This window comes from Brienomyrus brachyistius, chromosome 9 (genome assembly GCF_023856365.1).
Source record: "Brienomyrus brachyistius isolate T26 chromosome 9, BBRACH_0.4, whole genome shotgun sequence".
Classification (NCBI taxonomy): Eukaryota; Metazoa; Chordata; class Actinopteri; order Osteoglossiformes; family Mormyridae; genus Brienomyrus; species Brienomyrus brachyistius.
The window spans coordinates 15,090,236-15,102,447 of record NC_064541.1 but is presented as its reverse complement, the minus strand read 5'-3'; the positions used below and the strand labels follow the sequence as shown (position 1 = coordinate 15,102,447).

General features: G+C 41.7%; 1 protein-coding gene across 1 annotated transcript; it reads right to left on the bottom strand.

Annotated features, from left to right (window-relative positions):
• Positions 1-6,683: 6,683 nt before the first annotated feature.
• LOC125749097 (transmembrane protein 158) lies at positions 6,684-8,148 on the bottom strand. Its single transcript, XM_049025987.1, has one exon. The coding sequence runs from the start codon at positions 8,049-8,051 to the stop codon at positions 7,359-7,361; it is 693 nt and encodes a 230-aa protein (XP_048881944.1). The 5' UTR covers positions 8,052-8,148; the 3' UTR covers positions 6,684-7,358.
• Between the last annotated feature and the right edge of the window lie 4,064 nt (positions 8,149-12,212).

The window sequence follows — 12,212 nt, the reverse complement described above, 5'->3', positions numbered from 1 at the left end:
TAGGATAACAGTGAGCTGGATTGTGTTCCTACAGTGTAAGACCTGAGAAGCTGCCTGTGAATTGTCGCAGTCGGCATTTTCTAATCCATTTTTCTTCTCCTCCTGCTGACTCTGGTGTCATGGCTCCTTTCCAGGTTGGATTATGAGGTCCAGATGCTCCTCAAAAGTGACTTTAGTCGGCACATTCGGTCCTGATGATGGAGACTAGGGCAGAGACCGAGCTGTACTCTCCGTCACTGGAATGAAACTTTAGTACAGAGATTGCTGTGATATTCGGGCTCTGAACCGCGATACCAGCACTCAAATTTAACAGGATAACAAAGGAGGAGTCTAACATTGTGGCAAAGAGAAAGCAAACCAGCAATTTGTTACTAATTTATGTATTTAATGAGGTTATTTTATCATTTTACAACAAATTAATTTTAAAACACTTGGCTTTAATTTTTAATAGTAGCAACAAGGCGGAATGCATTGGAACAAACCCAAGGTGTGTGAAAAGGAGGCGGTTAGAGAGATGATTCTGCACAGTTTGGGATAAAAATAGCAAGGTGATGTCATGTTAAAAAGTGAGAGAGGAGAGTAAGGACACATCCTGGTAAACACTGGATGGAACAATGGAACTTCTGATCTTTGATGGCCATTTGATCTGCTTAGTTCACCAGAAGGTTAATGGTTCAAATTACTTGAGGGATTGCCTGGTGCATGTCTGTTACTCTCTCTTACACACAAATTGACAGACCCAAACTCACACACACGCACACACACACACACACACACACACACACACACACAACTAAGCAGGAAATATTAGTAATGCACGCACAATGGAAAGAGCTTCGAAGAGAGAGTAGCACAAGTGATATATAACACAGTGGGAGCGATAAAGAGACTGACCGAGATGGCAGCTTGATTGATCCAGCATGCAAGATTGTTACAAACAATTCCTCTACTGATTCTCAACCACACGAACACAGAATAAAAGGCAAGTCAGTAAGAATGGGCTCCATTGACGGCGATTTTCATTATCCTCCTGTTCATGGCAACATAATAAGCAAAATTAACAATGGGGAAAATGGGGAAGCATGAAAAATGGAGGACCAAGTGTAAGAAATGCACATGCAACGTGAAACAAATCTAAAGTAAGACAAGAAGATGAGATTAGATGGTTGGAGTGCAAGGCGGAGGCCCTGGTCTGACAGGTAACCCAAGAAGCCATTTCAGGCAAATCTCCCATCTGACATAAACGCGTCACACCTCAGTACTTACACTTGTCCACTACCTGTCTCCCCACCTGCAACCAATTAAGATTCCCAGCTCTTAACCTAATTACTAAGACCCAGTGCGACGACACGTATACAATTTGTTTTGGAAGATGTGTTACTCTGGGGTAACAGAGGTAAAAAAAGAGCATCCATTCATTTCCCGTCCGCTTCTCTTATCACTGCAAAATACGTGGAGCATGAAACACAAAGGAAGAAATCAGTCGAATTAAAAATACACAGACATACATGCACACACATTCAACCGCGCTGTTATATTAACCATAACTGGTAAGTATAGGGCATTGGACAGAACTTGTCACTGGATGGAACGTTTCCTGAGAGCTGACATGCCTTCAGGTTTTAAGAGCAATTCAGTGGATGAGAAGATTTTGGGAAGAGCACAATGTGAGGAGAATGTCCTGGATTCAGAGCAGGTGTCTGACATGCGGCGGCATTCAGGCAGCTCACTGAAGATGCGCTTTATAAGTATCCGCCGAAGAGCATGTGCTCAGTCAAGCCAGCTAAGCGAAATCACGCGCACGTTCCCGCTCTTCGAAAGCGGCACATGGTGCAGCTACTCCTTCTTGGAACCGTTGTCTGTGATAGATGCGAAAGAAGGAACCCTGAAAATGGGCCACATCTCTCAGCGTGGCCAATCGATCCATCAGAACCAGTCTGTCATTCTGCACAATTACAGTGGGACGAGTTGAACACAGTGAGCACGTCCTCAGCACTGTGACAACAGAAGTGTTTTTTTTTTTTTACTGGATAAATAAAACAAAGGGAGTGCTTTGGCCACTGGTGTTCGACAGACAGGGGGGAAGCTGCATGATTTGTTTAAAGGCAATGAGTGTACAGGGCCTCTGGTTACTTCCTAACGTGTAAAGGAGACCGTGCATTGGGTTACCGGCAAGAAAACGATACCTCCAGTTAGTAAGCTAAGTAATGACAGCCTGGCCTCTCGTAAAATATTAAAAATTAACCAAGGAAAGGAGGAAATTAGCTGGCAACTCCTGATGCACATTTTTCATCTTTTAGGTTTTAATAATAAAGGGGCCGAAGTGTGCATTTAAAACGGAAACAGGCGCAGGTTTGACCAACGCTGTCCTGCGCATTTTCCACAAACATACCTCAATTAGCCCCTGATTTACGCATGAAATGCCAACCAGGTGATACATTTACAAGACGAAGTGAGCCTGGGATTATGGGGGATTATGGAGATTTAAGAGTGAAAGTTTTAGACCAACATCTTTGATAACAAATGTAGTCCGGCACGTAGCCAAGTACTAAAATTACAGGTTTAAACCATCCTTGAAATTTGCCGGACCCCCCCCCCCCCCCCCCCCCCGTGAAATTCATTTCTGGCTACGGGCCTCATTATAGCTGCCATAAATAGCTTCACAAAACCACCTACATTAGCTATTTATGCCATATAAATACCCCTACAGGTGTTTCCAGGTCATGTGACCCTAGTCCAGTAATTGCAATAAGGACAAACAAAGTTGTTGTACAGTAAGTGACAAATGTAAAGTAAAGGAGAGGGAGATGTGAGAGCAATCAGTGAAATTATTGGGGGGGGGGTATTAAAACTTGTTGGGGGGAGGTCTAATACAATTCAAAAAATCAACAAAGACGTTCTAGTGAATAAACTTCTCAAGGATCCAAGCTTTGCTCTGAACCAGCATTCATGACGATCACCTTCTTATTCACTGAGTGATTCATGGCGTCCGGCATTCAACGAGCTGGAAGACCTTTAAAAATATTTATTTGAAACCGAATTTGCATCGCTCACATTGAGCTTGCTGTATTTATGTCTGCTGATGAATATGCAGTGTCAAATCAACACGCGATATTTGGTTTGGTCGGGCAGCTGCACATGTGCTTTGGAACGGTGTCATTACATCATGCTAGCTTTTTGTGAGCTGTTTTAATAGCGCATTAATCAGTGTCAGCAGTGAATTTAAAAAAACTAGCATTGCTCAATTACAATTCAGTTAATGGTTAAGTTAAATACTTGATTAGCTCCATATTTAGTTTATGTATTAGCAAAAAATCTGTATTTTAATAATCTGTCATCTTTTTTTGTCACATTATATTTTTTTGTCACATTTTTTGTCAACAAGGTAAACACATTGACATGGTTATGAATAACCAATGCAAAATCAAATACCTTAATAGTAACCCAGACCTTAAACATAAGCACTAATTCTAATGCAAAATATAACTGTAACTCTAACGTTAACCTCAATGCCAACCACAACCATGAAGATAAGTGCAATAAATCTTCCTTTCTCCCTTAATCTACCCCAAGCCTCATTTCAGCTGTAGCCCTTTACCAAATGCTAATGTGAGTCCTAAGCTTAACCCAATTATTTTTTTTCTTTCAGCGGGTATATATCCTTCAGGGTAGCAGATAATTTTTTTAACATTATTTTTTGCTGCCCTGCCTCATTCATGATGCCTAGTTATTGTCTGAATTATTTGTTTTCACTATCGAGTTTGAAGTTTACAGGTTTTTTTATATTATCAAAACCAAAATAATACATATATACAAAAAAGGGAAAGTCCTTCACTAAGACACAAAAACACACAGAATTTTTAGCATTACAAGGAACTTAAGGAATTAAAAAACATTTGTAGGTGCTGGATTTTAGCCTTCAGTCTGCATCTGAAGGACTTGAACTTTTACCCACTGAAATAATCTGCTGGAGTCGGACAGCCTTTTATAAACATATTTTCTTTGAAAATGGACTTGTACCCATCCACTTTCTGTAACTGCTTCTCATATTAAGGGTCACAGGGGGTCCGAATCCACTAAAAGCAGGGAACAACCCAGGAAGGGGCGGCAACCCATCACAGGGCACAGACACACACACACACACAACATTCACACACACATATAGACCTACGGGGCAATCTGGCAAATCCAATTACCCACTGCATGTTTTTGGCCTGTGGGGGGAAACTGGAGAACCCGGAGGAAACCCCACGACACGGGGAGAACATGCAAACTCCACACACACAGCCAGAGGTGTGACATGACAGCGCTCAACACTGCACAACACTGCACAACACTGCACAACACTGCACAACCCTGCCACTGACTTACAGCAATCTATCTTGCAACTGCTTATCTCGCACAGGGTCAGCAGAGGTCCTGGAATCTAGTCCATTCAGCAAAGGGGACAAAGCTGGACTTCCCAAAATGGTAGCTGTGAGATGGTAATTAACTTAACTGCATGCCTTTGTACTCCTCACTGGAAATAGAGAACCCCACCAACACACGCATAACAGAGGTGGGATTCAAACCCCCAACCCTTCCAGTGAGAGTTAACAGCACAACCCGCATTGCCATTAGAAGCATAAGCACCATTAATAACTTTCATTGTCAGAGTGAGACTGTCAAGCCCTACAATGAGGAAGTGATTGTTCTGATGGTTCGTTATAGCCATAAGCACCAGGCGGATCAAGCCAGGAGTGAAGAAATCGGCCGATGTTTAATAAATTGATTTCAATTTCTTTTGCACGTATTCTTATAAAACAACCTTCTGGGATACACCAAACGCCAATGACGCTCCTAATATCTTCCACTAGGTGGCGCTAGGCGACCATATAATGAACAAATATCGCACAAATGCAATTGCGTGTATTTCACAACAGCGGCCTATCACTAAGGTGCACAACCTGCTTAAATTAGTTACTACGTATATAATTACATTGCAGTAATTGCGTTAGTTGCCTGTCTATCTGACCTGTAAAACACTTGTTGGGGTCTTATCAACTTTTTAGTCACCGACCATTCCTCACCAAAAGCTATCCCACTGTATAGGTATTTAATGATGTCACTCTGTAGTTTCATTAATTAATGGCTTTCTGGGCCATGGATCCACCAGGACTACAGTATTCTATTTTTTCTATTTTATTTTAATGTTTTTTTTTTTTTTTAATATCATTGGAGCCCTTTGGGACCGCCCTCCCCTCCCCGACTGCCAGTACAATATATGGAGAACGTTCACAGTGATGTCAGATTCTGTCAATAGTTCAAAGTGAACATTTGCTGTATGCGTTTCTGCTGTCTGTTGGTGTGGAAGAGTCCATCGCAGCACCATCTCAGACCACAGATCCTCCCACACGGAATCACCAGCAGCTCCCCTCCCCTAACGCTAATAGACAATTCTGGTCGGGCAGTGATTAAACATTACACATTAAAATGTACTGCATTAAAGTAACATACCATGATCCAAATACAATTTCATCACCACAAGCCCCTGTAGATGTGTCTTCAAACAGAGGCAGTTTGAATCCGAAGCAAGGGAAACTGAATACTGACAAGTCTAACGACGTATTTAATGGAGAGTGACCTTTTAAAATATAGCTGTCGAATTGTGTTAGCTGCCTGTGGTCTGTCCTCTTGTTGCTGGGTCAGGGAAGTTATTTCGCTTCCTCCCTTTGCTCTACAACAACATAATTTCAGACCAAACCTGCTCCACCGTGACGCTTCATAAAGCTTGCAGCTCGCTCAGAAGAAGACGCTGGCTGACGGGCTAAGTGGTCGAGGGCTATGCAGTCTTGACCTCTTTGAGTTGGCAGAGGCAAATCGCGATGCTACAGAAAAGATCGTATTCACCACGCGTTTGCCATATTTTGTGTGTTGATGGGTCGCAGTTTTCAGATCTATGAACAATACTAATATTATCCATCCATCCATTTTCCAAACCACTTATCCTACTGGGTCGCGGGGGCTCCGGAGCCTATCCCGGAAGCAATGGGCACGAGGCAGCATTACTATCATTATAGCTACTTAATAATTTTATACTTAAATATTGTTTCCATAATAATAAATCAATGCAAAAAAAAACACTAATGGTAATTTAATATATTGATATGCATCAAATATGGTATCATACCGTATATTAACACTGTAAATAATAAAACCTATACGTATATGTGACATTAACTGATTACCAACATTTAATTTAATATTAGCAGCTGTTACAAAATTTTTAAAAAATCTAATTTCTAAACAAACAGGACTTGCCCTAACAAGCATCACTGCAAATAATTTAACCCATAACTATCTACGGTTGAGTGTTTTTCTGACGTTTCATTGGCAGTTTGGTTGCGTACTTTACTACTCGTAAAATTGACTTACGCGAGGTCCTCCTTATAACGCTAGAGTAACGGTTTTCAGCAATATAAATGGGCTTGTAGATATACTGGGAATATATACTGGGATATAGCGGGCTCTTGAATTATAGGGCTGAACCCAAACGTGGTCTGCTAGTGTCCATCTTAGCAGCCCGTTAATGGTAATAACATAAAGACGCGTTCGATTCTCATCATTGTGAATGATTACTTAACACCATAACGCGGTTTGCAAATATACAAGAAATCAAATACTTAAGCACAGTGCAAAAAATCTCATATAATAAAAATCGTTTTTATTCAATGTCATACAAATAAATACAAACACAGTGGCTATCCAATGAAATATGACGACCTATGTTATAGCAAAATCTCGTACATTTCGTCCTATATAAACTATTTGATCTAGACAATTGTTCCTGACGTCTTCATCGGTTGTACACTTCCATGTACTGATATACAGACTTTTATAAAGAGGTCTGTATTTGACAGCTGTATAATAATTTACAGTTATTAACATATTAAGTGAAACCAATTTCATTATACCGTGGCTTTACGTAACTCCTGAAAGCTCTAGGCTATTTATCCTCGGCGCACGTACATCGTACTTTAAAACACTGGCTATTTCGAATCACGTCTGAACACAGTAAAGCAGAATTCTACAAAGTTAGAAACGATACAAACAGTGATTCTAAACGGCACCTGAATATTACGCAAAAACAGTTAGAATAGCAGTATATAAAACAATTAGTTTTCATAAAAATAGACATCGTCCACATCATCTCCCATAAATACACGACACTCTATGAAAAAGCTCAGCACTTATTTGGAGATTTGACTAAGAATTTAGACAAATATACTTGACCAAATATACTATGCGCGTTTTGAAAATTATATATTCTAACTTGGTATAATAGGGTTTTTCCACGTAGAAGCGCAGCTCCGCGTTACTCATCTCGGTCTCCTCTGCTCCATTCCGTTCGGTAAAAATCCTGCGATAATAGGCACTGGCCATATGAGGGCAGCAACGCTCCACACAATTATTACTAAAGTCATGAAGCAGGCAACCAGAGTCGACTCGATAGGTTTACGGTTCTGTCTCCAGTTCTTATCCCCGTTCAGTTCATCCAAGCCAAACTCAAGGCAGCAAAAATTAAGGGAATCTCCCGTTTGCAGAGAGGGTGACCTGGTTTGCCCAAAGCGCCTGTTTCGCGCTAGACCGCATCCCACGCACAGACGGAATTCCTGCTGGCCACCAGAGACTCCGATGTGCTCCACGAAGACGGGTGAGACCACCCGGTTGAAGGCGGCGGAGAAGAAAGCCCTCCCGTGGTTGTTGATGGTGTACACGAGCACATCGCACTGGAAGCCGAACTGCTTGTCCCATCGAGCGACCAACGAGGTGGGCCGGAGTCTCTGCACGCTGACATTGCAGACCGGCTGAAGCGATGTTTCGGTCGAAGCTTCGCTTTCCTCCACCGATCTTTTCGAGTACCTGACGTCCACTTCCAGGTTCGCCAGAAACCTATTGGTGGAGTTGATCGGGGGGAGTAAAAGGTCTTCTTCGTTCCAGGCTTGAGACCAGGACAAGAGTGCTGCTGTGGTGGTCAGCGCCAGCAGTAGAATTGGAGAATTATTCAGCATTGCACAGCCTGCTTCTGCTCACATGGTGTTCCGCAGGCTGCAATGTAGCTGAGGAGGTGTCAGCGCTGCTTTCAGCGATCACACCGCCGTGCGCGCACACACACGCACACACAGACAGAGCCACTCCCGCTGCTATGACAGCCCTGGACTTATCTGGTATGATGTGCTTAAACAGAACCATTAATGCATTTACGCTGCACGCGAAAGTTCTCTCATTACCTTTTATTTTCCTAAAAAGCTTAACCTAAAAGTGGCAGTATTCCTCTTAGGAGGGGAACCTAGTGACGCGAGCGGCACCTTTCACAAATCCCCATTCTTGCAGCTCCACCGACTGTACTGCATGAACTCTTGTCTCAGCTGTAGTATTACCTTTTATTTTCAACGAAATATGCACACATCAAATTCTGTAGTTTGGGTATGTGTATTATTATTATTATTAGACTTACATACTTCTGTATGTTTAAGATGCTTTTTTTTCAAAGGTTAAATCTCCCAAATAATTTGAAACCATATAAATTGATGGGGTTACTTCAGAGATATTTCTACATCTTTTTTTTTTAAACAATGTACGCAGTCCAAGATTTGCGCTCAAACGTAGTATGTGCATTGTACAGTGTAATAGATTCTTTCTCAAATAAATAAAAACTGCAAACCTCGCATCGCACTTCGTGTCCTGTGAAGAATATCGTAGATCTAATGGACAGGAATCTTATTTGGGGGGGGGGGGGGGGGGGTTATACTGTTGAAATGCATTCTGTTAAAATTATTTTTTACAAGTTGATAATCATATTAAAAAAACATCACAATAATCTCCGCCTATTTGTCGAAGCTGAAACGGCTGTCTTCTGTTTCGCATTTTTATGTAAAAATGCAATATTTTATAGGTCATTGAAATCTGTTTCGTGGCGGGGTTGTTTTGACGGGTGGGGGGGGGGGGGGGGGGAGGCGGCAACCGTGCCAAAAAATCTAACACAAAACGACGTTTCTGTCCTCTGCAACTTAAAATAACCGAATTAAAAGCAGAATTGTTTTGCTAGTGTAAGACCCCCAAGTGTATACAATTTGTGTCAAGCAATGTTTCACCTGCAACCACACGCTCCGTTCCTCCACTGCGAGCCTGTGTGGGTTTGCTCCAAGCTTGCTGTGACCTTGCTTTGGATAAGTGGATCTGTGAAACAGACACATGGATTGTGATGATGCTTTCTAGCTTTGCGTTTCTGTTTCTGAGTCAGACAGATGCATAATGATTTTTAATGAAATATGGAAGACAGAAAACTTCTGACCTCCATTTGCAGGGTCTACCCCGCACTGTACAAGCATATCTAATAATTAAACTGTAATCCAAGTGAGACCGGGCAGATTAAAATATATTTTCAATAACTGTTGAATCAGGAAGGGTCATTTTTGGCACACCTGTGCCTGAATAATTCATCAGTAGAGTCTTCTCTCAGTTGGCTTCAATTAGAGCAGTAAGCATTGTTGACCACTTGGTCATCAGCATTGTTCTTGTAGCTGTGGACTCTATAGTTACCTTGGAAGAGGTTTTGTTTGGTTTTTTGGGCTAGTCTGTTAGATCTATTTTCTCTGCGCCTGACAGTAGCCTGCAGGCACTGACTTGGTGGGTTGGGGTAGCTGGGGGTTCATGGTCCTTGACTAGCATTTGGCTCTGGGCTTCTGGTTAGCCAGTTTCTCCAGTGGGGGTGGGCACATGACCCCAGGTGGCCATCATTGCACAGCTGCTGTATTGGGCCACTGGCATTCTGTCTCTGGGGAGTTTTGTCTTGGGTTCTGTGCTCTTGCCGCTTTTAAGTTTATGGTTCAGGATCTCCGGTCCAGGGAATTTGGGTGGGTTCTGCAGATGAGTCAGCCTTCTGTTTCACCTCATTCAGCGGTTGTCTGTCCAGTCATCAGACCAAGTTCCCCGTGTCCAGCTGTGTTGGGGCGATTTGTCTCGCGGGAGCCAAGGGGTAGAAGACCGGGTATGTTGAATGGGCAGCCTGTGGTGAGGTGTTCTGTTTATGAAGGGTAATAAACTCGTTTTAATTTCGAATGCTGAGTAAGCGAGTCTTGATGCTTTTTAATCTGAAGGATAAGGCACAAAGAAGGATACACTTCCAGATTCAAAAATAGTGATGGGTCTCGCAATTGCAAGTCTAGCTTTAAAGTGAAACATCTTTAAATGCACTATATTTCTGTTAAAATAATACCACAATACATGAACAAGTTTTTTTTAGAATATTTCTGCTATTTTCCCACAGATGCTGGTATTTGGGACAATTAATAAAGTACTACTATCCAAATAAAGATACAAAAAGATTTCCACAAACTCATATCAAACAGCTAAACTGTTTTTTCACTGTATCTGTAATAGTGACAATAAAAATCTATCTTATCTTATCTATTTGTAAACTTGTAAACTCATATCCAGGGTGCTGAGGGTAAACTGAAGCAGATAATAGATTTAGTTGGACTGCTAGCCTTGTGGCTGACCATGCTGAGGCTAACCATGTTCTGTCCTGTCTTATGTCTGTCTCCCGAGTAGCGATGCCTTCTGCACCCAGACCCCTGGCGGATCCATGTATACACACTTGGCCAGCGGATCAGCATTTTGGCTTCTCCTCGAAAACATTCATATGGAAAATTTTAGCTGATCTCTGGAAATGAATGAAAAGGGCTGAAAACCACTTCTAATGCCAAAATGTGCAACAAAGGAGAATTTTCATGACATATGTCATATTTCTTGAGAAATACCTACCAAACTGTGGTGCCTGCAGAACATTTGGATTGGTGGGGCCTTCCGGGGCCGGTTAGGTCTATGGGATGGCTGCCAGGTCTGTACACAGAAATAGTAGCTCATTTGCCGCACGAGTGTATCAGACTGAGAAAAACCACAATTTTAGTTATAATATCGTACTAACTACGCACATATAAACTGTGCCATTTGACTGGCTTAAGTAAGTTGATACTATTTGATACTGATACTAAGAGGGCAAAATTGTGTAATTGCTACTTTTGCAACCAGTCATACCATAGCACACCATACCATACCATACCATACCATAATATACCATACCGTAGAATAGCATAGGGTATCATAGCACACCATACCATACCATACCATACCATACCATACCATACCATACCATACCATACCATAGAATAGCATAGGGTATCATAGCACACGATACCATACCATACCATACCATACCATACCATACCATACCATACCATACCATACCATACCATAGAATAGCATAGGGTATCATAGCACACCATACCATACCATACCATACCATACCATACCATACCATACTATTCTATACCATAACATACCATCACAACAAAACATTTACCCATATTTAACCATTCATACATAGAGAATACAGTGTTTTGATGTCCGTTCACTGAATATGATCTATGTTTCGTATTTGATTTTTTTGCCCTTTTCTCTTCCTCATATATATCTGCTACCCTGAGTGCTACTTCCTGACTGTGTGGCAGAGGCTGGGTCTCCATGCAGGAGAACAAAAGCGTTCCGCTGGGCTGGTGTTCCTTGAAGACCTGGAATCTCTTCATTGCCCCTTTTTCAGCATCATTAACAGCAGCTCAAGAATTTCAGTTACGTCACTCAGGAGTCGGGCGGCCCGGATCCAGGACAGCTGCCTCTGTCTCTTCCAAGACCAATTATTTTAGTTTGATAATGTGTTAATTAGTGGAACACTCATAATCACCTAACATGACATCTCAGCTGATAAACCCATATTATTCTGTGCTCATGATTTTCATTACATCTTCTCATGGCTATTACTTTGCAAAATATTTTCCAACACGATTCCTACTTGCCAGTGCTCTGCAAAGAAGTATTTAAGTCAAGCCGATGACCTTTGATCACATACAGCACATCTGAGTTTCATGCACTGTAGTTAACTGTCAGGTGCGGAAACAGGTACCAGAGATTGGTGTATTGCACCAGTACTAATTTTACTCTTTCAGTGACATTCTCTGTCTTTATTCTTGATAATTTCACTGTCATTATGTTGCCCCCGTTCCGTAATTATTCTGTTCCGTGCATATCTAATGTCTGCTCAGAGGCATAAGGTAATTGACATATTGCTTTGATAAATGTCTCCATCAACTTTGTCCTCTTTTCATAGCTAAAAT